This window comes from Trematomus bernacchii, unplaced genomic scaffold (genome assembly GCF_902827165.1).
Source record: "Trematomus bernacchii unplaced genomic scaffold, fTreBer1.1, whole genome shotgun sequence".
NCBI lineage: Eukaryota > Metazoa > Chordata > Actinopteri > Perciformes > Nototheniidae > Trematomus > Trematomus bernacchii.
The window spans coordinates 1,699,559-1,725,288 of NW_022987648.1; the positions used below are offsets into that span (position 1 = coordinate 1,699,559).

Sequence of the window (25,730 nt, forward strand, 5' to 3'; positions counted from 1 at the left end):
GCTGAAAGACACATATACGCTGCCTCCATTCCTGACGGCGCACTGCTGGCGGAGCTTACCTTTGGCGCAGAGGTGCGGGATGGAGGAGAGGACAGCCGTGCCACCGACACCTGCTCGCTGCTTTCTGCGCGGGGATATCTGAGCACAGTTTAGGTCGTTATCCCTGCAGTCCAAATGAGGCGGGACGGGCGGGGTGCCGCGTTAGGTCCCCCCTCCCTCTCAGATCCCGAGCCAGGGCAGCGTTGGGCTCCGAGTCACGTATGGAGACGGTTTCCCTGTGAAACGCTGCGGCGCTGCGGAGATCCTCGGCCCTGCACGGCGGCAGCTTCCAGAGGTGTGCGCAGGTCCTGCAGACAGCAGCCTCCCCCCCTGCAGACAGCAGCTTCCCCCCCTGCAGACAGCAGCTTCCTGCACTCTGCGTGCTTCAGCCGTGCGGCTCACGCGCACCTCTCCCTCAGACTCTCCATCCCTGCATCGCAATGCAGCTGCAGTCCTGGCCGCCTCCTCCCAGCAGACGGTCTGGATGTGATGGGCTGAGCATGTACTGCTGTCAGTCCCTGCCGGAGGATGGCGTCGTGTGAGGATGTTTGCGGCGGAGCGCTCTTCTTCGCTGGGGGGCGCGGAGGGATTTATTCACACGAATGTCGTGGCTGAGTAACTGAGATGTAGTTTTTCAGCGCATTTCATATACTAAAACACACACAGTGCATATCAATGTGGACTGGGAGGTGACAGGAGACCAGAGAGAGGGGGGGGGGGGGGGGGGGGGGGGGGGGGGGAGAGAGAGAGAGAAAGAGATAGAGAGGGGGGGGAGAGAGAGAGACCTGTATAACTCCACTGATTCATCCATAAATTAATTTACAGCAGGGTGCAATGTAAAGCCACCGAGCTACTGATACTATGTCAGTGGTTTCAGAGCTAGTTGTAGATGAGCATATATTTACAAAACACATCATTAATGAGGGGGGGCTCTGCAATTCAACACATCTGAATACTCTTCCACCTCTCAATCTGTCCTCAGTGGCCATGCGCAGGTAGGGGGATTAAAGGTGGTAGGCTACATCTACTGTATGTATGTATGTATATATACTAGGGATCGACCGATATGGCTTTTTCAAGGCCGATACCGATACAGGTTATTAGTAATCAAGGAGACCGATAACCGATATTTGGAACCGATATACATTTGCAGTAAAATCAGAAAATCTTGGTGTCAAAATGTAGAATAACACAAACTCCAACACAACTTCGTTGAAATGCCTTTAAGCATATGTTTAATTAACTTTTCAACATCTTAAAACAAGAAGTGCAGGGAGCTTCCAGCAGCATTTCTTATGAAGCTAGTTTCTCTCATGAACTGATAGGACTCATTTTAATTTGTGAGACATGTGTATCTTTTTTTGTAACATGTTTATATTGTTTAGATTTCAGTCGACCGCTGGCTTCGCTGGCTATGCATCAATCTCGTATTAACTAACTGCAACGAAGTGCATTATTCGGGCATTTTCAGTGTAACTGGGAAACTGATAAAATTGGATCATAAAATCGTGGTGTTTTTGCAACTTCAGCATAGAGGATTGGGATGTTAATTGAACTTCGGCTTTCAACTGACTTACCTTCGAAACAGATGTATGGCTCTGCCACTCACCGCTGCTGCTTGCTTCTGTCTGTGGCAGGCTGCATCTCACTTCGGTTAAATGAAATCCTTGCGTCCCTCACTTGCGTCGTTTCCCTGCGTTTAGTCCCTCCCACCAGGGAAGCATGGAGAGACGCAAGGAAACCACGAGAAGCAGGGAAATGAGTTTTAAGAGCAATGGGACGTCCTTTCCTCCGGAGCGTCTTTGCACACTTTGTTTGTTTGTGTGGATATGTAGCAAATTAACATTTTAAATAGCACTTAATGACTGACTGAATGGAAATGACAATAAATGAAAATGTAAAACGAAAAAAGCGATCATGAAAATGTCTCAAATAAATGAATAAAATGATTTTTGACCACTTTGTTGTTCAGATATATCACATATTTGTAACTGAATGATGCATTCATTGAAACAAAACACAGTATAAACTGAGGAGTGAGTCCCGTGAGTTTCATGTGTTTTCTTCACTCCGCTGGGAAACTGCTCTCATGTCAAGAAGCAACAGATCAGTGCATGCGCTGCATCGTCCAATCAGTGAGCGATACACAGTAAGGGGGCGGGGCGAGTATCTGAGGATTTCATTGGAGGATGGTCTGGTGTTTCCTCGGTTATAGCTCCTCCATTATCGCTCCTCGCTCCTCGCTCCTCGCTCCTCCGGTAGATATAAGCGCCATGGGACGCTACTCAAGATGGCGCAGACAAATCAACTTCCGGTGATACAGAGACCGAGGAGCGAGGAAATGAAAATAACCGACTGGAGATGCAGTCGAAGTGAGACGCAGCCATGGGGTGTTTCTCAATCTCGAGTACGCTTGCTTGGTAGCACATGTCTGCCGAGCATCTTGCTTCAGAAGCGAGGCAAGAATACTTCCTGGCATTCGGAAAACGAAGAGTGGAACAGGCGAGCAAGTGTGCAGGTGTGCGTCATATGAGAGGCCCCGTCTTACATTTTCCGCCACAGATTTGGGGAAATTGGTCCGTGCGCAAAGCATTGTGGGGATTTTAAGACCGCGGAGTCTACACATGTGCAGCCTCGATATTTCTCCAAACGAAGTACGCGGGGCTCGGTAGAATTCCAAGTATGCTGGACATTGGAACAGTGTGGCTCTGGAGCAGCTTTACTCGAGATTGAGAAACACCCATGCAGTACCAACTCACATCTTGTTCTGCTAACATCTATGTCCATAGATGTTATACTGCCGCCTAGTGGTAACATATATGCATTGTAACTAAGCATAAACACCTATCCTTACACTAACGTTCTCTAAAAGTAGTTTTACTTCCCTCTGCTAATAGACCTCAACTAAAGTGGCGCTTAGCACCCTCTTACCGCTGCAGCGAGCCTGTGTGACCATCATGGACAGAGAGGCAGCAGAACCTTTAATATACTGTACATATACCATTATTACTCACATCTCCAATATTGTATCAAAAGAATTGATTTTGGGCAACCAGTCCTGCAAACATTAATTGTAATGTAATTTGAGAAATGAATTGTAAAATTATAGTTATAATGACAAATGTACTAGTATTTTATTTCACACATCTGTATTTTGATCTGTTTAAATTGTTGGTGTGAAAGGCAGTACTTGCTTTTAGCTATAATCTGGCATCTCGATCTTCTCTTTTTGAGATGAATGTATTCTTATGCCTGGTCCTTGTTCGATGAAGCTATGGTTAGTCATGTCATCGGATGCATTTTGGGGCTCAGTAACCTGCCCAAGGACACTTTAAAGGGTTGACCAGATATCCATCACTGACCCTCCGATAATCACAGCCACAGCTGTTCTCACCCTGACTGCTCCCGCTCTCCACCCATGTGTTGATGCCCCTTCCCTTTTGGCCAGTTTTAGCTTTTTGTTGCAGGGTATGTAGGCTGAAGTTAGCTGTACTGTGAGCAGCTGCCAACATTGTCTTTGTGGTGATATCAGCAGAAAGCGAGTTGTAATCTCCTTCACTTATTTCATGCCCCTTGAAAGTCCTAATGAAATAACAAAACATACCTCATAAATGAATTAATTCACAAGCAAAAACAAACTGTTTTGCAATATTACATTCTACTGGTTTGAAGACTGCATGACTTAAATCCCCTTCTGGAGTCTTCTGCATGTCAAATGAATGGGCCTAATGTGAAGTCAAATGTTAGTCATGAGGGTCAGAACATACCAGGCCTCCTGTCATAGAATGAAAGAATCCTTTCATACATTCACTTGTCCGTTAACATTATTATTGCCTCGGTCAGGTCAAATATATTTTAACCGGCATTGGTGGTTAATAGTTTGACAAAGAACACCACAACTCTTCTTCTTTATTCTTTCTAGAGGTTTATTGGCAATAGGCACAGTATTGGGGCATTACTGTCACCAACTGGTAAAGAGTTTGGATCAGATGGGCGAGCATTTACAATATAAATAAAAGAGTATATTTATTATATCTGTATCTGCCCTTTCATTCCCTTTTAATCATTTGAATTCTGTATTATGTATGTTCTATAAAAATGCCTGGTCTATTTCTCTCAATGGCCTTCTCTATCCACTGCATTCATCACTAATCATTTTTCCTATTTTGACATTTTGAGCTACTCATATTTTTAAGTTGAGTGTTGAAAGCTAAAACTGTTGAAAGCATGTGTGTAGGTACATATGCCTGTAAGCGTTGACAATACACTTCCTTTCTCATTCTTCTTTTGTAATGTGTGGGACAAAAGTCTGCAGCAGCATCTAGCCAAGAATAGGCTATTCAAAATGACACTTAACTAAATGGTCTTTAGTCGTTATTATAGGAAGACAGATCAATGTCTTATTTTTGAATGTGGAATAAAAAGAACACAAACAATGGCGGAAACAAACTATAATTTACTGGATTTCTACAATTACATTTTTTTTTTTATTATAGGCTGAGAATTGACACAAATGATCGCCATATGGTACCAAAGGAATGGCTGCCATCCAGTGGAACAATTGCAAATAAAGAAAGTGACCTTTGTTTAACTAAGTTCAAATATGAAACAAAATGTTACGATATTATCTCAGATAAATATGTCTCTCCTTTCAAAGAGATCCGGTCCGGTCAGTCTTACTAATTTTGAAGATGGTGGCAGAGATATCTGCCTTTAAACTCACTTTGACATTACTTTGTGCTGTTTTGGCATTCTTTTATTTAAGGAACGTATGCATTCCCTTTGAATGTGGTGTGGACACATCGAGCAGATCTGATGGAGGGATTAAAGAGAGGGGCCCGGTCCTGGATAGACTAAAGCGGTGAAGACCTCCATGTCCAGCCTGGCCCTCATCTTCCTCCACGCAGAGAGAGAAAGATTATCTTTCGATCCCGTTTGAATTGTGCCATGAATTACACATATGAATGATGTTTGTCAATCTTAAAAAATAATTTCCATGTCAAAAAAGTCACAGTTTGTCGTAAAACTGTTGAAATAAGACTATGAAAAATACGCAACTAGAAAGACTACAAATCCCAGAGTCGCGTAAGTGATGTCATTAACGTTACACATTACACTCGTGTTACTCACCGAAACCTTGTAAAGCCGGTCCCGCATGCTGGCTTTTACGGAACCGACTAACTCCCCTTGTGTGTATGTACAGCTCTCAACATGCCCAGACTTGGAGTGATTTTCACCTCTTTTAATACTTTTTGCCTCATTCTGAAAGAAAGAAGTGAAATGTGCCAACGTGACGGCCATCTTGGTGATGGTGACGTGTGCGAGACCAGAGATGTAGTTCATTGAGCGTTTCACACGATTCAATGTGTTACTTCACAGTTTTACGACACATTTTAATTTTTTTGACTTGCAAAATTATCTTTTAAATTGACAAACATCATATGTGTAATTCATGGCACAATTAAAACGGAATCGAAATAATCTTTCTCTCTCCATTGACTTCAATACATAATTTTTCCGAAATAAGGTCCCATGGAGGTCCACCGGAAAGGGAAGGACTTCGCCTCTCTATCGGGTGTTTCTCAATGTCGAGGACGCTTCCTTGGTAGGACATGTCTTCCGAGTCAGGTCCTTCAGAAGCGAGGCAAGAATCCTTCTTAGCCTCGGAAAACGAAGAATGGTGGAATAGGCTAACAGGTGTGCGTCATATGCGAGGCCCTGCCTTAAATGGAGCGCGATTTCCGGCAAAGATTTTGGAAATTGGTCCGTGCGCAAAGCATTGTGGGGATTTTAAGACCGCGGAGGATACACATGTGCAGCCTCGAAATTTCCCGCAACGAAGGATTCAGTCCTCGGTAGAATTCCAAGGATCCTGGACATTGGAACAGTCCTTCCGCGGGACTCGATGACGTAGCATCCTTGAAATAGTGGCTCTGGAGGAGCCTTCCTCGACATTGAGAAACACCCATCTTCTCCATACTGATTCAAATGTAAAATTGTGGTTCACTTCATTGTGAGCGCCTAATGTTTGATTGACATCTCACTCACTTCATTGTTAGGGCAGGACTATTTAACATCTTTATTATTCAAAGCAGCTCCACTTAATATATAATCGAAATGTAAGGCTCTTTCAATAACATTTCTTTACTAACAACAACAACAATACTAATACCACGGTAACAAGACAACAATTACATATTTTTTGTTTTATTGCAACAACAATAGTGCCAGAAATTGCACAGTTTGACCGTTTACAATGACATCAGATAAAAATGTGAGAAATATAAAAACATCAAAGCAGTCACTTTTGACACAATAATGCTTAAACCTGAGAAGAACATTCTCTCACACCAAAGCCTCAACACAAAAAAGAAACCTTCCCTCAGATATGGTACATTTTCACTTCCTTCATCTGCCAGGTTATTATTAAGGTCAGAGGACACTTTATTGTGCACAACAAGGACGAGCTGGCAGGAGGTTACAGGTTTGAAGTCACTGTAGGCAGAAGCTGAATAAAGAAACATGATAGGGTTACTGGACTTTAAAGCACTTAGAAACGGTAGTAACAGAACAATATTACTTTGACTCCCATAGTACTAGATAAACCATCAGCTAGGTTACTTGGTAAAGAAAATGACAGATTCATCGTTGGCTGTCATTATCGTGAGTATGTCTTATTGTGGTATTGTACTACAGTCTTAAATCAGGATGTTTGTGCTGAGAACACCAGAGCATGCTTATGACTGATTCCACACTGGAATACATTTCATAAGGGAAATTGTATCCGTTAAAATGTTCTGTTCTAAAAAGGGATTTGGTTTGACTGAGTCATTCTTTTGCAGTAAGTTAAACTGTGATTTGACACAAAGCCGGGACAAATCTCAGTCTGAACTTGGTCTGTAGGAAATGTTTTTTTAAACATACTGTACGTTGTATAATGTAGATTTTATTGACAAGATGATAAAGTAACAAGATGCCTGCCTGAGGTATCATACTGTAAAGACTTATTGGACAATCATTTACTCTTGACTTCCTTGTCATAAATCAAGAGAATAATTGACACATTTTCAGTGAAAATAAAGTTAAAGAAAGGAATTTAATTGTGAAAATAATTGACTAATTGTCAGTGACAATAAGGTTAAAAAAGGATCTTGTGAGTAAGAAAGATTATTTTCTTCTGATGGAATATAAAAAAGAAAATGCCAAAGTCATAGTATATCAGTTTAGAATCAAGACCCTCATGTAAAAAATGTGAAACATCATGTCACAGTGAACACCGATATAATCACATTTATATTGATATAAAAACACATCTAATCTCAACTCATTTCTTCTAGTAGTGTATACCACCAATTTACAAAGAGGCCGACCATGTGCGTCTCAAAGCACTAAAACTGCACCAAACACACACGTGCACAGAAAAGCTGACCACTTACGCCACCAGTAATCAATCCATAGACACGCAAAGACATTCTGTGCAGGGACATTCTCATCGGGGACAGCAGCGGAGAACGCTGACTCGTGACTGTGCTTACTGCAGGGGCAAGAGGGATCGGTCCCTGATGAAGTTCTCTTTAGTTTTTTTATAGAGCCACACAAATGTGAAATCATACTGCCATATTGAAGTCATGTTTTAGTGAGTAAACACATTCACTGTAGACCTTTATCATTTCACTAAGACACTGCTGCTGAGGCGTGACGGTGGGACAGACGCAGCGCTGCATTCAGCAGCAGGAAGGCACAGCAGCTGCTCAGCAACATGAGAGCTGAGCAGCAGCAGGAGACACTACAGGAAATCACTTTCAGCTACTTTACATGTCTTCTTTCAGACTAGTGGCAAGAAAACATCCACAAAATACACTTTTTTTTTGACTAACTTTGTCCATTTGTTTCTGTAGATTTCTCCTAAATTACCCAAAATGTTGCTTTAGATAATGCCTTGTTTATAGTTAAACAAAGCAAATGTATTCATGTAGGTGATCATCTGTAGAAGTGTTATGGTGAACATCTATTTGTTACACTATCGCCTGTACTGTGTTGCAAAATGTAGGCGCTGGAAATGTACAATACGATATCTTAAAAACTGTTTCTTAAAAATACGTTATTTCTCATGCTCTGATCTACATACACCAAATGTCATAGTGTCATTCCTGTCAAGGTCAAAATGGATTATTTGATGTACTGGTTGAGTATTTTCTGACTTATGGAGTGACACAAAGATACACCCTACACAACTCTATTACATGTCAAATCAATCAATCGATTTTAAACCTGGCTTTATCTAATGTCACACTTCTGTTCCGGAAATGTATTCAAATTAGAACGTGCTGAATGAGAAAATGCCTCATTTGCACATTTGAAAAAATAAAATGTCCCTATTATGGACATGTTAAAATGTCCACCCTATTCACCTGTAGTGTCTCCCTTAAAACAAAGCAGAAACACACAATACCTGAACACAGAGGCATTACATACACACAATGTGAAATCCAACTGTAGTTCAGCTGTAGTAGATCAATCACCGTCATGTGACCCACATACCATAAAGAAACAAATGATAGGCCTAAGACACTGATCATAATGAGGTTGTGAAGCAATCGTGGCAAAATAAATCCAAAAGCGTGTGACATCCTTTAACATCATTCCCTAAAAAGACTTACTAAAACTAGTCAAAGAGAAATAGTCAGATTATTTCCCATTGTTTCTCCTGCTGTCAACAATCCCTTTTGAAGAGCAAGAGCAACTCAATGGATTGTGTGTGTAACAGCCTGATACTGTGCCATAGAGTTCACTGTTGCAATGGCTGACCTTAGTCCTGAATTACCATCATCGCACACACATAGTACACCATCATGCTAACAAATGTGGATTCATCCACCATTGAAAATAGTCCCCAACAAATGCACTATTTCCACCAGGATGCTTTATGGTTACTATAAACTACAGTGGGCAGCTTTTGAAAGAAATAACCAAGCCTGTAATGATGTCATCAGGAGGGAGCAATGGGCTTGAGGTTGACTATTAAACGGGTTGTTGACAATAACAAAGATAAAGAATAACTCTAGCCTCTCAATTGCTCCTAAAAATCGTCAAAAGAATTCCAAGTGTTCTTACACATTAAGTAAAAGCATTTCAAAACAGAAGATAGAAACATAGACAGGTAGTTTTGCGATTCGGAAAAAGGTATTTAAAACAAAATAAAAAAGTAAGACAGAAAGGTGGTGGTTTCCTTGGTCTTTAGTTTTCATCGGTCCACCTGCCACTGGGAGAGTGGATGAACAGTAACCATGACATACAACTCACTTCTCTCAGTAACCCCCAAGTGCAGTTTGAAGCTCCAATCATACTGTACATCAGCTGCAATACTGAACAGACATCCCATAATCCTCCAATGAACATAAATCCGAGGCTTAGAGGAAGTAAGTAAGCTGCTTTTTAAACTTCATCAAAAACAACATACAGCTTCAGCTGCATCGTATCAAAACACCAAGGACCATATCATGATTTTACATAAATATAATCTCAGTGACGCACCGTCTGTATTTAACCATGTAACTGTGTGTCTCTGACATAAACACTCAATAAATATGAATCATTTGTCCCAGCCCCAGTTGATCATTTGTCTGTTTAGAATCTTTATCTCCCAATTCCCCTATTCACTCCTGGCCTAATCCTAATTTGTGCAAGTGTGGCACTTTAAAACAGACTGCAGGCGGTCTCACACGGAGGTCTCCGGATCAAGCCCTGCAGCGGTGCCAATTACATGTTTACACAAAGAGAGGCACATCAGAACCTGCACATGCACCAAAGCCTTCTCCAGTGCACAACTTCCATTGGCTGTCATTGTTCTGCACCAGAGAGGTGGATATGGGGGGGATGTAAACATGATTACTTTGGATTTTCCTATGGAGCGCGTACACAGGTTTGGTGGCAGTGCTAGGACAGTCGTTAGGTAAAGAGAACACAAGTCATCGCTAAGCAGTAGGCAGTGAAGCAGTGTACAGTGTAGGGCCCACAGTGAACTATGCCACTGTAGACCGTAGAAACCACACAAACACAACAACATATTTGAACAGTAACACCCTGTTGAGATTCTCTAGTATCAGTAGCTTCACTGGTAGTGGAGTTAGTGCTCCTTGAAGGCAGAGCTATAGAAATACAGAGTAAGGCAAACTTGGTTTCAGGTCAATCCTTCGTTTGGAGCCATATTCGCACCAAATGCTCCAGGGTCATTACATCCTCCCATTCTAAAACATTGAGTAATTTCCATGGGGCTTTTAGTGCTAACATCGAGCGGACAGTTCCCCAAGCTATGTATGTCTATGGCTCTGCTCCACGGCAGCTAGATAGAGCGCGTGTTTCCAGAACAGATGGGTCCGGAGCAGCAGCAGGGAGGCGGGCTGTAATCCAGAGAAAGGCTTGTTATGGTGGAGATGTGGACTGAAAGCAGACAGATACCGTCAGAGCAGAACACACGAGGCCAGAGGGACCAGCGCCGCCAACAGGAAGTAGCTGACTCTGTAGAGGTGGAGTGGAGAGAAGGTCACCATGGCGATGGACATAGGGAGCGGGATGCAGGATGTCAGAGGCAGGAGTTTACTGAAAGAGATGAAGAAAAAGATGGATCGTGAAAAACATTTATACAGTGGACTATAACAGCCATTGGAAGTAAAACACCTCCAATTTAAAACGTAAAGCCGTGGGATGAGGATATTCCAAGAAAATATGTTTTTTTCACTGACGGTGACAGCAGGCATTCCCTGTTTACTGGTAGTGTCTAGTGGTGTGATGAGGTGGATCAATTTGCACAATGTGGTGGTGTAGCTCCTTGATGAAAACCCCCCAGCTATTTCCCCAAATGTTTCTCTCTTAAATGTGTGACTCTACTTTGTTTAGGTTCATTCAGAGTCTTAGTGAATGTGTTGGTGACAATGTGCTTACCTGTTGCTGAGTTTTAAAGTGTTGCAGTTTATAAGCAGCATGTACACAATAATTAGAGGCACCGAGAGCGGCCAACAAGGGTCAGGGTCCAACTGGGGGGAATACCTGCAGAGGATCACAGCACACATTTGTTTTTCATTCACCATGTACACACCCACGACATTGTGTCAAACAACAATTATTACTGTATGCAATTGAGCATACGCTTGCTATAAAAGTTACTGTGAAAATAATCACTTAAATGAAGTGATATTGGTATCAGCCATATCATGCAAATGACTGAAATACACTTAAAACCAAGGACATCATTCATGAAAGCGAAGCAGTATGTCGCTTGTTGGGAGAGTCCTCTTTTCCGCTCTGTTCCACAGACAGATCACAGGTCAGATTAGACACACAGCACCTCTGGAGCGGGTAAAGATTCAACAGCTGCTCTCATCAAAAAAGTGAAGGATCCAGTAATGGATCAGCTTGCAAAACAATGTGCCAATATATGTCTGTAAATGTAGGGGAGTGGAGAAAGACTTAAAAAAAATGTTGTTTGGCGATTAGTGTGGTCTGAGTGAGGGCACAGGAAGTGATAGGATAGGACATACTACTTCCCTTATAGACTGGGCCCAATGTAGCGCTGCTGCAGGTGTGATTGTGGCTGGAAATTGGTGTGGTCGTTCCATTTTTTTTATGTTGACATTTGTATTTTTCTTAAACAGATACATAGCACTTATTAGCACTCTTAATGATGTAGTTGCAATTAGCAGACATTCTAATAAACACAGCCGTGGTGACCCCACCAGCAGGCGCTTTGTCTCTCACACTCATTTACATTACCTCAGGTTGCGGATCCAGTGGATGAGTGAGGGTGCGATCAGCATGACAGGCAGCGTGAAGAGCGCCGACAGGCAGAGGTGAAGCTGTAAGTCATCCCGCACCTCCTGCAGGGCGCACTCAGACAGCAGGGGGGCGCCATTACATTCTGTAGACCTGCTCTGAGAGTCTCCCTCCACCGAGCCGTTCTCTGCTTCCTTGTGCTGCCGGGGGGCCTGGACAGATGGTGGGAAACACTATGACAACATGCAATTGGAATAGCTGCTAAACCCTGCCTCTGCATTTACATCCAATGCAACCTCAAACTGCACCAAAGTGATCATCTGGTGCTGGAAATCTTACCAGATTTAACATGTGACTCAAGGATCTTTCTGTCATCTGAAGCCTCAGCACCTGCACATGCAAACGGAGACAGTCGGGGGAGCAGAGTCAATGTTGTAGTTTATCGGTTTAATAATGAATGCTACTGTGTATAAAGACATCTGTATGACCATGTGCTGAGACTCACTCTGTAAAGATGGAGCAGAAAGGCAGCAAAGATAGACAACGCCCCGCAGGACACCCCCCCCATAACAGTCAGACTCAGAGTGATGAGGAGCAGGGTCCGCCGTGGCAGAGTGCCGCAGTCTCTAGAGACGGATGGTCTGCAAAGAAGAGGAGGTTTGGATTTGAATATGGATTTTTGAACTAAATATTTCTAAAGTCTGAAATTTGCCAGAAATCTCCACTTGTTAAATTGGGTTTGGTCATATATCATTTGTAGCTTGATTTATATAACATTCCTTAAAACATAACACATATTGACAGCTTGTGAGTTACTCTAATAAGTCAAGCAAATGAACCAAGAATATTAAATATGGCTTTATCTAATGTTTACATTTCCAAGTTTCAGAAATGCATGCATATCAGCTCATATTTAATAATGCATCCTTTCCATCAGGGTATTCGCACATTTCTAAACCATGGAAAAACAAAACCTTAAATATGGCAAAAATAAATGGAAAAGATAAACACCCTCCTGATTAAGCTTGAAATACAGATCAGACACACAAGGCCTAGCTGAGTGTAAGCTTCCTATTTGCCATGCAGAAACATACGTACTGAAATGCTTACAGACCATCCAAATAGTTTGAATTCACATATCCTGATGTTTAAATGTCCAACCCGACCTGTGCAGTGGAGCCAGTATTAGAGAGATCAGCCTCACGATGAGACGCAGCAGTGCACTTCCCCAGAACGCCACAGCGGCCCCCCAGATGTAAAACAGAGGGGACAGGGGGTGGGGCCATTCTTCAACTGGTACCCCACCCTCATGGAATGTCATGTCAGGTGTGGTTGAGGGGAGGGCATCCATGGGGGGGAGGTAGAGAACTGACCAGACATCTTGAAACCAGCTACAGCTGATCGGAGGGGGGAGAAGCAAGTACCTTGAGTAAGTATACTTTTTGTTAGACTACTTTTTTTTATAGTATTTCAATGTTATTACTTTGTACTTCTACTCCACTACAATTCAGACATTCAGACGTTTGTCTACAAACCAGACATCTTGAAACCAGCTACAGCTGATCGGAGGGGGGAGAAGCAAGTACCTTGAGTAAGTATACTTTTTGTTAGACTACTTTTTTTTATAGTATTTCAATGTTATTACTTTGTACTTCTACTCCACTACAATTCAGAGGTAAATTGTGTACTTTTACTCCACTACATGTATTTAATACCTTTAGTTACTTTGCAGATTTGGATGAATGATGTGAAATATAATCAAGTGTTAAATCAGACTTTAGTTACACCCAGTGGCGTTTTGATATGTACAAAAGTGGTGGGGCACGAACAACTTAGATGTGTATATATAAGCTTCTGGTGCTTTTTTTAAACACGTAAACAAATAGCTGTAGACACTCATCACCAAGGTCACAATATCAATCGATCCAGCAGAGCAATAGCCTAAACAGTGTAGTTTTTACAGCACCCATTCATTTTAACAGCAGAGAGAGGGACTTGCCCCACATCGCTCAATAGGCACACTGTAGACACTAATTAGAAGAACACAGACTAAAACAGCAATGTACAGACGAATCAGAGGACTAAACATGATCTTAAAATATATTTTAACATATATTTTTTTTGCATATTTGGGGAATTATTATTTGCATTACTTTCTGCTGACACTAGGTGGGGCTGTGCCAGCCTGCCCCTAATGACGAGTCGCCACTGGCTCCACCTGGAGTAAATGCACAAGCTACCCTGCAGTCTACAAAGTCATTCTAACTAGCTGCACCTTTACCAGCTTTGAGAACACTTTCATGATCAATCATTATAAAACATATCATATATATTATTCTGAAATGGACCAATCTGCATAATGACTACTCTTGGTACTTTAACTATATTTTGATGCAAATACTTTTCTACTTTTACTTGAGTAACATTTTGATTGCAGGATTTTTGTAACGGAGTATTCCTATACTCTGGTACTTACTACTTTTACTTAAGTACCAGATCTGAGTACTTCTCCCATCTCCACTTAAATTCAACTTCCAAAGCCTCACCTCAGTAACATGTGCAGAATATAAACAGGCAGATTGACTTGATGGGGCTGCAGGCCTTTGCCCACCACCTGGCTCATGTCTGCAGAGCGCCTGGACTTCAGGATGGAGCACAGCTGCCCCCTACAGGCCAGGAGCAGGGTAACAGCTGTGTACACAGGCACCATAGGACCACAGAACCGCAGTATCTGCAAAATAAGAGAGAACAGATCCGATCAGACCTGGGGGAACAATAAATGTTGAAGTGATTTAAATGAAACTGAAACAAACAAACTGAAAATAAAATACTAGAAAGTTCTACCTGTCCCAACACCCGGGGTAATGAAGTCCTTACTGATACCTGAGGGGGAGAACCATATATTTCACATCATGTTCTAACCTTCTTATCGGTGATTAGAGAAAACATTTGCCATGATGAATGGTGGTCTGAGTACTTCCCACGCCTGAGGAGTAGTACCTTATATTGGCAGTTGGGGGCAGTGTGGAGCAGAAGGAAGACACCTGAGCTGTTGTCTGGACGACTTGTGTGTAGCATCCCTGAGATCTCAGTCACTGACGGCACACTGGCAAACAGACAACATCAAGTGTCAGAATCAGTGAATATGACGTGTGAGTGCCAGCAGAAAGAGCTCAGAGACACACTGACCTGGCGGTGGTTAAAGAGTCCTCTCCAAACCACGGGACATGTATTCTGTACACGTTGGGCAGTCTATCTGCAGGCACATGTCAAATGGTCATTATTACATTTGAAGATGGGCCAATGTGTCTGCCTATGTATCACAACAAGAACTTACCTTTGTGTACTTTGCACTGGCTTGCCACATTAATCCTCAGAGCCTGATAGACCTAAAGACACAGAGGGTTTAGAATGCAGTTAGACAGGAAGATCAGTGATAGAGGCCGCGAGCATTAGCGAACACAGATCTACCTGGTGGAAGTGCTGCAGCTGGATGATGTGAAGAAGTCCAGAGGAGTTGACAGAAACATCGCTGGCAGTCAGACCTGGAACAACCAACAGTTACTGAAAGTAATGTGTCTTTTCCCTCCTAGTATATATCTATCCATCTATCTAAGAACATCTGCATCAATAGACGACGGGGTTCATTTCTAAATCTGCCTCGATTGCACATTGTCACATTTTGCTTTCATCCATACACCAACTTTTCCACCTCAGCCAAACATGAGTTATATTTAAAGATTTTGTTCAAAATTCCACTCAAGTTTTGTATGCTAAATTTGAAAAAGCAAAACACCAGTAGATGGAAATGAACCTAGAAACATTACTCACCAAAGGACAGGACATGTGGTGCTGGGACAGACAGAGTCTGAGATTCTTGTCTCTGCCACTCGCACTCCACTGTAAACTGTGGACCAGACACACTTTGTTATGACATTTCTATACTGTAAATGAACATTAGTCATAATTCTAAACCAGGTTGTTACGGACTTTTTATTCTGTCTGTTCTGGCTACTGTTGCTGGGCTGTCTCAGGCCTCATAGCATGAATGTACCTGTTTGCCATTGAGGTTGGAGGCAGAAACAAGCAGATGAGTAACTGAAGACAAGTTGCTGAGACTCAGAACGAGGACCTGAGGAGGAGAACAGTAACCATGAGTAACCAACACCAGCTCAGACTGGAGGGTGTCTCTTCAGAGGACAGTTACCTTGTAGGGTGGCAGGAGCTCAGTTCCTGTGGACAGATCCACTGTATGCACACTGTCAAATATAAAAGAGCAAAAATGAAACATTTTGGAAACATCATCTGCTGTAATATAACCACAAATGACATCATATGATCTGTTCGTTGTAATAAAGTGCAGAACAAATAGGACAGTTCAACTATCCAGATGCTGATGGAGAATATACAGTAGGAAAGAGATAACACTATTATCAGATTCTCACCATGAAGAACCGTTCACACAGCCGTACACCCAGCTACTCATCTCCTGTAGGACAACAACAATAATCACAATCAGAATTAGTACAGATGACTTTGGAAGCCCATTTCCACAAATGTATTTTGTGTAAAAGACATATTCAAGCATAAACAAGAGTCATCTATAAAAGTTCATACCTGTCTGTAAAAGAAAAAAGATTAGATGAAATCATAGCCGTGTGTGATTCATTATTTTAGATACTAAGCCATTGTTTTGCAATACTAAGTGATTTTTTTGGCAAAGCAAGTAATTATTTGATGATATGAGGTGTTTAGGGGGGAGCATGTGTGAGTGAGTTAAACACAGAGGGGAGGCCAGCATTAGCCCAGCATTAGCCCAGCATTAGCCCAGCATTAGCCCAGCATTAGCCCAGCATTAGCCCAGCATTAGCCCAGCATTAGCCCAGTGCGGCCAACTCTCACCAGGTTGTTGCTCCGGCAGTAGAAATGGCTGTAGGCTTTCCTGCGGCTCGACAGGGCAAACAGAAAGTATTTGACTTGTCCTTCCTGTAGACACAGAGCAACAATGAAGACAACCAGCCTATTCATTTTGTGACAGTATCAGGGCTTTTGTTTTCTCAAATATATATATAAATAACAACGTCTGATACCTTTGGTGTGCTGTAAGCCAGACGCAGTGTGTTAACTTCACTCCATGCTTCAGGAAAATCTGGAAAAAAAAGACACAGAAAGAAGTGATTCATGAATAATGCCACTCAGTCAAATCTTCATTCATTCACTTTGCTTTATAGAGAAAATGAATGCATACTGTATGCAGAAATATGGTTCTAAAAGCACATGGACATGAATGTGCTGTAAACACTAGACTTCTGAAGAGTACTGGCACGTCTGTTTCCTCGGCTCTCCAGGGTGAGGTGTGTCCCTCTAACCTGAGATGGAGACGGAGGTTTCTTGAGTTTCTTCCAGCATCCTGACAGGGTGTCTGATGAAGTGATGGTTCAGGACAGCCATTTTCTTCTCTGGGTTTACTGAGAACTAATAAGAACAAACACGTAAGCTTGGAGACAGATGGGAAGAAGCATTCTTATCAAAAATAAATATAATGTCTCTAGTACAGTACAGTCTCCTCTCCTCTGTGAGGTAAATGAAATCCAACATTCAATGTTCTCTGCCATTGTTTATATTTGTGACTTTGTTATACTGTTCTCCCGTTAACTTCCAGAATATCTCTCTCTCTCTCGCTCTCGCTCTCGCTCTCGCTCTCGCTCTCGCTCTCGCTCTCGCTCGCTCGCTCTCTCTCGCTCTCGCTCTCTATCTCGCTCTACACATGCACACACCACACACATATCCCCCTCTTTCTCTCTTAAAGGGATAGGCTGTCCTTGTCTGCATTATGCTACTATTACAGTATTTACAGTAAAACATCTGCAAAATTGTTAGTCGGCAAACCATTTTTTAAATCGGTGCATCCCTAGTATTAAGGTTTCCTGTACCAACCTGTCTGGTTTCAGGATCGATGAGGTCGAATAATGCCCTGACAGTAGCAAGAACAAGCTCTTTGCACCTGGAACACAAGGGCATATATACTTATATCATCTGCATACTATTTAAATATAGTTCTAAAGACATGCAAAGTCTAGCAAACATAAGGTCATGTCTTTTACCAAACGATGGACAGGTGGTCAGTAGACACCCAGGTCCTGGGAACTGCAGTTGCCTTGACAAAAACAAGATGACATGAAAAGTCAGAGTGACACAAGATCAAAACAATAGTATTTGAGTTATTGTCTCATAAGGGCTCATAAGGCAGAAGATAACACCTCTGAAGCAGGAACTACATTTCGACCCAGTCACTTCACCTGTAGATGCTTTCTCATAGTTTTTAAACACTTACTCATTAATTTGTGAGATTTTGTCATTATACTTACTTATTGCATCTTTTTTCATCACAAGGCTCTTTAACTTTTTTAACATCAGTTATGGAATTAATCTGTAGATGCTCGAGCTCAAAATCAGACCAAACCTTTCTATGGATGTTAGTTAAAGGTCCCATGTCATGCTTTTCCGGTTATTACCCGTCCCCTTGTGTGTTATGTAGCTTTTTCTGCATGTAACCGGTCTGCAGAGTCACAAACCCTCAAAGTACACCCTGTAGCGAGTAAAACTCTAACACAGAGAAGACCTGTCTATGCTGCCCCAGAACGCCTCGTTGGACATTTCTCTTTTTCCATTATTTTCTTCCTGGGTACAGTGACGTGCCCATACCCAAATGGACCAATTAGTGGAGCCGTTACTTTAAGGACTTCCTCACACACACTCAATCTTTTCTCAGCTGCAGCTCCGCCGATTTCTCCTCCCTGAGACGGCGGGACGCGGCGAGGCTGTGAGTCGGTGTGTGAGCACACACACAAACTCCCAGCCAGGCTGCGGGTGTGTGTGTGTGTGTTCGGGCTGGGTTTCGCTGTGTCTCGCTGTCTCGCAGACGGCCACTGGGCTCATAGGGAGGGGGGGGCAGGAGCTCCAACAAGCCGTGTAGGACAGAGTGAATACACATACTATACAGAGATGCTGTATGAGAAACCAATGTGAGTTTGGAACATTGCACAATATAAATCTATTCTAGTAGACCTCAACAATGGAATTATGATCAGTAGAAATGGCCATGACATGGGACCTTTAAAGGCAAACATGCTTGTTTTTAGCCTTTTGCTACAGAAGCAGTTAAGAGGAGTGAGGAGTCAGCTCAGCTGTCAATGAAGGTTTAATAAAATCTTTGCTTTTATCAGGGTCTGTTTAATTCTGTTCTGCAACTTCTGCAGAGAGAATTCTCTCCACCGGCACGCTGGTACTGGGTTCACAGGCTACTTTGGCCATCATTAATGAGGACGTAGCAGGCCGAGAAAATATGATCTCCATAACCAGAGTCTGTCCTCGCAGCTTGTGGCAACGATGAGAGCAGCTTGTGCTGACTCATCCTTGAAAACCCTTTAAAAATGTAAAATTGTGCTTAGATGGAATTATTTTTACTGGACATTATGTCTTGAGATAAAGTTAAGTAAAATGTAGTAAAGATTTGAATTAGTCGGACTCCAACAGATTTTCCTGGTACGATAAATAGCGGCTGACGAAACACTGCTCTGGACAGACAGAACACATGATATCATTATAACAGCACTTACCACCAGTGACAACTTATTCGGGTCTCCTGGGGGACAAGGGAGGGATGTGAGGCCGGAGCGGACCTGGTAGTCACGGTAACCACCCCCAACAGACAAAACTGTGACGTTCCTGAGCTTTTTGGCCTGGTTCACCCACTTCTGTCTCACTGCAGAGTAGAAATCTACATAGAGCAGGGACAAAGACAAGTTTAGTTATCCTCATTTTGATATTTCATAGTACATAAATGGTATTGAAAGGTTCTGAAAATGTTTACAAACCCAAATAAGTCACTGTCAAATGTAAAGTACGAATCCGACAGCTTGCATTTGAATCTTGACTAAGTTTCCAGATAAGGTAGAGTCAAAGCTGTGATAGAATGATTGTTTTTTTATATTATTAACAGCTGAAGGGAAGCCATTGTTAAGCACTCAACCCTAGTACTTGGTTGGCTGTTTTTGATGGTAAGTAAAGAGTTCAGTTTAAGGTCCAATGTCATACAAATGCAACTTTTCATAGCAGCTGAACAACACAGTGCTCCTTTGGATAAAGCTACTCAGATAATCAGTTTAAGCAGCAGTGGTTGTGTTGCAGTGAAAGCACGGGACGACTGCAGACAGCCTGAGGGGTCCTCACCCAGCAGGTAGGGGTCCAGGGCCAGCACTGGAGCCAGGTGGGGGGAGGCCTGTGTGATGATGAGGCTCACCAGATTGGTGTTGAAGCGGGGCAGGGTGAACAGCGCCCGGGCCACCACCCCCCCCATGGAGTGACCAACGAGAACCACACTCTGAGGGGGGGTCTTCAGGTGCTGGCAGGCAGAGAAAAGGAGAATACTGAGTGTTGAAACTTGAGGTTTATGTAATTACTACAATCACTTTACTAAAACTCTGGGTCGAGGATTGTTATTAAATAGTAGTGTTAGAAAGGTTCAGTATTTCCATTCGATAGTGCAGTAGACAACACATCTATCTATATTTCTTATTATCCTCTTTGTTTAAGCTGTCACTTGTGTTTCTCTGAAGGGTCACTTTGTATTTGGTTAACATTGTTATGATCTTTAGAGACTTCATAAATTAAGTGTTTTTGGACAGGTGTGTTTTCTGTCTAATGCTTCTTTTAATTGACATTATGCCATGTTTTTTGTACTACTGTGATATGTGCTAGTCAGATGGGTTAATTATAAAGTCTAAATGTAGAGTGTGATGAAAGGAGATATGCACCCTCACACTCAACCCCAGCACTGTCTGTCACTAAGTAAGTGACCCCGTGTGACGACTCGATGATATTTGAGGCCTGACCTTGTATAGCCTGAGGATGGCTTTGATGCTCTCGTGCAGGAAGTGTGTCTGCCTCAACAAACTGCCGCCGTAAAGGGCCACCAGCTCCTCGTTGAAGTCCACGGTGAACACGTTGAAGTGGAGACCTCCCTCCATGTCCTCAGCCTTCCTCAGGGCCACAGAGCCCAGGGAGCGAGCTTTAGAGAGAAGAACACATTGATGGTGTCAAACGCTGCAACCAGGCTGGGACTTTTACAGACATGTTGAGAAATCAAGCAGATTCAAGTCAAGTAACTATCACACTATGCTCAGCTTAAACGGTTCAACCATTTGTTCCCCTATTACCTGTACAGCTATTTATTCATGTCATTAGTTTAGTTGTGAGTTGCAGAGTGTTGGAGATATCTACTCTCTCAAATATAATGCAACTAGATAGCACTAGACCAGAAATATATATCTGAAAAACTGAACAGCAAGTTCCCTTCATGAAACTAAATCATGACCTGTTTATCAAGAAAATCCACAGACGTGCTGTGAGCAGTTTCATGTACAACTAACTTTCTTGCTTTCTTCGTATCACTGCGCAGAAAGAGGTGTGCATTGGCTCATGGACTCCAGGCTCATGCTTACTTACTGGGTCCCCTGAAAGGCGCTATATACATTGAAGTTATTATTATTATTATTATGACTTGTTGGCGGATGAAGGTTAGCAGTGATTGTGGACGACTGTGCCTTTAGATTTCATCAGAATAGGACTTCCAGCATTCCATGTTAAAGCAGGATGTACAAAAGGCCCTGCATGAGTTCAAACATGACCGAGAAAATAAACATTAACTGTAAATATATACAAATATCAACAGTAAAAACATATATCTCTATAGAGTATCTCTATCTCTATCGAATACATAGTATAAATATAGAGGATAAGTTAGTACAATTATACAATGTACAAAAGATAAACATGGGATACTAAAGATACTACTTATTCATGTGCAGTTTTACATTGAAATTGAAATGTTATGAGGTAGGGTGAGAGAATAAAATATATAAATGAATGAACCAACATATATGCAGCAATGATTGTTATATGCCAAGTATTGTTTTATTTCGTTTGAATGATTGATTATTGAAGAGTCATCACTTCCTAAGATCCTCAGGGCAGCTTTGTGTGACCTCTTTACTGCTAATAAAGCTCGTTAGATACTAACCGTCTGGACTACTTCCCTGTATGAAGACACACCAAGCAACACCCCGATCTTACTGAACACCGGTGCTCCATCAAGCTGTTTCACTTGTGAACTTAGGAAGCTTCTCAAACCAACAGCTGTTGTTCAAAATACATTAGCTCAAAGACTCTTAATGTTAGGCAGAAATGTTGAAGAGCAGAGAGAGCATGGACCAGCATCACAAACAGCAGAATGTGTTTGTATTCACACAAATCAAAGCGTGGGTGTTCCCCTCCTACACACAACTGATAGCAAGAACACAGGGCCGCCATCATCTCAGGAAGACTTCCATCCCTGAGAGCATAACTCAGTTAGTATTCAGACAAAACATTATGTTGATGGCTTCATTCCCCAAGAGGTTTTATTTCATATACAATATAATTAATTTATAATGTTCTAATTTTTAACAAATCTGATGAGTAGAGCAAAAGGACAATGTTTCACTCTATTGTCTTATGGCTTTCCTGCCCTGTGTTCCTTAGAGCAGTGTTTTGGTGCCAGATAAGAGCCGGCCGGCTGCCGTGGAACAGGAAGAACCGGTTCCTAATCAGGCACTAGCTCCGAACCGGCCCTGGAACTGGTTCGGTGGGAAAGGGGTGTACACCAATGTCTTCAAACTGGCAACACATCATGAAAGTAATGGCTGTAGAATAATGACAGTAAGCATGTTATCAAAGTCTCTGTTGCACAGTTATTTAGGAAACAAATGCAGTGTCTTGTGCTCTGAGAAAAACACAACAATAATCCAACAACTCTTTTAGGAAACACCAAGGTGGAAAGGTTATCTATACTGCTTTCAAATGATAAAAGCACCTTATCAAAACAAAAAATGCAAAAGAAAACACAACACACTTTTGGGTGATTAGTGTAAAAGCCAGTTTTTTAGGATGCATAGATTCCAAAAACCACCCACCTGGCATAACTGTAACATCCACCGTGTTAACCAAAGGAAAAGCTTGTGTGCATGCCAGTCAGTCACATCGACATAAAGCATGAAGCTATGCTCAGGTCCTCAAACATCCTCAGCCACTGATTGAAAAGAAATGACCTCCTTCTTCTGCATCTGAAAGCCTTTGCTCTCCAAACCAAAACCCTTGCCTTTTTTTTCTCACTCTCGTTGACCGCTCATTTATTTCCTGCACTTACCTTGTTTGTAGCTGCCTGCATTTCCTGGCAGGAAGAGCACAGGGGCCCCGGTGAGTTTGAGCGCTCGGGTCTCCTGGGCGTACACACCCTCTCCGTACAGGTAGAGGCCGTACGCTGGGTACAGTCTGGCCACGCGACGAGGCAGAGACACACGCTGCAAACACAACACACACAGACACACACAATCACACAGAGCAGGAGGGGAAGTCCCACACAGCTAACTCTGGGCATTAACCTTTGTCAGCTACTGTACACACAGCAGACTGCTGGCCACCTGCAGAGTCTAAACTCTGCTTTTACGTGAGTAGTAATGGAACATTCAGGTTTAACTGACCCTTTATGTGTACAAGAGATGTCCAGACTATTATTACCATAGTATAAAGTACTTTGTTCGGTACAGATACTGTACAAGTGTGAGACTACATCTGGGGATGGCAATACTGATTACATGTATGAACAGATAAGGTTAATAAGGGGGGAAACTGAAGGAGAAAGTGGATCTTCAACTATTTTAATACTTTTCTATAATAATCTATCATTTAAATTAAAGAAAATGTCCAGCCTATATAATATGAGTAGGCCTACTTACTGCTTTATCATTTCATTATCATTGAACATTGAGTATTTGAGGGGTTTTAACTGTTGTTTGAACAAAACAAGAATCTTGAAGATAATGTATGCGAGAGCACGAGCAATACATTTTCAGAATGCTTTTTTTCCTAAATTATTTATAAGTCAAAATAAGTGATTTCAGATGTAGTTTCACACTGATGTCAGAGCAACCTATGCTTTTCACCTCAGCATTAGCCTACTTATTCAAACAATATGTACTACATTTGAATAGCTTTCCCTCTGCCCGTGATCATCACAAGCAGCAAACAGATGTTTTCATGTATTTACCTCTCTTAGAACAAAAAGCCTACAGTCCTGTGTGGAGTTTATGATTATAGCTTAGTTTGTCCCAGCTGTGCTGCACATCTGGACAGATGAACACATTGGGCAAAAAGCAGTAGAAAAAGAGCTCCATTGCATTACTAAAACGAACAGTAGCTGACTTGAAGCCTGTTTTAAGCTTAAAGGCTCAGAGTGTAGGATCAGCAACTGATGTATGCTTTTAGAACATAGCTAATTGTGGCTAATCCAAATCCCCAACAAACTTCTAAGCAACCAGGCTGGTCTCTGCAACATGTAGCTTTCTATTTGATTTGACATGTATATTGTTCACTTCTTCTACATTACTAATCTTGCATTATTTTATTTCTAATCTGTTTCTTCTTACAGTATTTGACAATGGATCTTGAAGTGTGTGTGTGTGTGTGTGTGTGTGTGTGTGTGTGTGTGTGTCCCATTGAGGAAATAGAAGGCATCACAGCACTACACCTGGCGTTGACTTGTTCTGCTAGGTAACATTAGCATGTTTTAGGAAATAGCTTAAAGAAGCTCTACGTGAATCATTTCTATGCAAACACTATTTTCGCGGTATTGAAATGAAAACATTTAGCAAGCTAGGGTTTATTTAGCCTTGGCCAGGAATGAGGCACACTTCGCTACTAGCTAATGTAAGGGGAACGTCATGCTGGGAGTTGGGGGGATAATAATTGGATGGCTACTCACCCGGTACTCCGGGTATTCAAACATGTAGGTCATGCTGCATCTGTTCTCCTCGAAGCCAGTCAGCAACTCTCGCAGGCCGACCGCCAGTAGCCCCAGAGCAAACCCGTAAAAGGCCACAGTGGCGAGTTTCATGGTTCAGTTGTGCCTCTGGGTTTCAGATACTACAGGTGTTTCACCTCCATCTTTTCATTTCCATTCTGTGGACTCCTCCCGACTCCTCCTCGCCGTAACACCACAGGCTGTCAGACCCACCGCTCACTTCACAATAGGAACCACACACTACAGAAAAGCTAGTGATTGGCAGGTTTTTCGGCCAATGGGAGGAGAGATATGTGAAAATAGACCAATGGAAGAGCAGAGAGCGAGTGACACAATTACACATACGGATTGCTAAATTTAGCTGCTAAATGTATTTTCTTTCAGGGAATTTTCCGTTTCATTTCTACTTTTCTTTTAAGATGTATTTGTTAATATCATATTCATCTGTTTACAGTCCACATATTTATACAATAAGCAGTATTTTATTTTATATTCCGTTTCATCTTACTTTATTTTACATATACACAATATAGCCTATTGCTTATTCCTGAATTTTAATTGCACCATTGAGTCACGTCCACTATTTCTTTTCACTTTTTACTGCATGTCTTAAGTAGATCCACTGCACTGTTGCGACTACATTTTTTAAATTTTCGTCTATTTAGACGACATCCTTGTCGCCAGCTCCTCCTCTGAAGAGCACCAGGCACATCTCCGTGTCCTTTTCGCGAGGCTCAACCAACACAGCCTGATTATCAACCCGGCAAAGTGTCAGTTCGGGTTGTCCTCCATCCACTTCCTCGGGCATCTCATCAGCAAAGATGGAGCCGCCCCTACATTTTTTAAATTTCTAACAACTATGCTCTATCTATTGTGCATTTGATAATCATTACTTTGAATCTTCTATGCTTTTACTACACCTTAGCTTATAAGATACAAATAAATAAAAATACCTATTAACTGTAATTCTTCAAACACAAACAATTGCGACAACTGGTACTATGCTCTGTGCACTGTCTAGATT

General features: G+C 42.1%; 1 protein-coding gene across 1 annotated transcript; it reads right to left on the reverse strand.

Moving 5' to 3' along the window:
* Positions 1 to 6,230: 6,230 nt before the first annotated feature.
* Positions 6,231 to 24,926, reverse strand: pgap1 (post-GPI attachment to proteins inositol deacylase 1). The gene is made up of 26 exons (XM_034134271.1): positions 24,668 to 24,926; positions 23,054 to 23,207; positions 20,703 to 20,878; positions 20,041 to 20,212; positions 19,428 to 19,588; positions 17,913 to 17,965; positions 17,746 to 17,812; positions 17,178 to 17,283; positions 16,899 to 16,957; positions 16,711 to 16,794; positions 16,254 to 16,297; positions 16,016 to 16,067; positions 15,863 to 15,940; positions 15,640 to 15,715; positions 15,280 to 15,353; positions 15,146 to 15,197; positions 14,998 to 15,064; positions 14,809 to 14,914; positions 14,653 to 14,691; positions 14,355 to 14,539; positions 12,975 to 13,205; positions 12,314 to 12,449; positions 12,148 to 12,198; positions 11,809 to 12,020; positions 10,981 to 11,085; positions 6,231 to 10,638 (listed from the first exon to the last, which is right to left on the reverse strand). Exons 1-26 carry the CDS (start codon positions 24,797 to 24,799, stop codon positions 10,500 to 10,502), a joined length of 2,811 nt encoding a protein of 936 aa, XP_033990162.1. The 5' UTR covers positions 24,800 to 24,926; the 3' UTR covers positions 6,231 to 10,499.
* Positions 24,927 to 25,730: the final 804 nt, after the last annotated feature.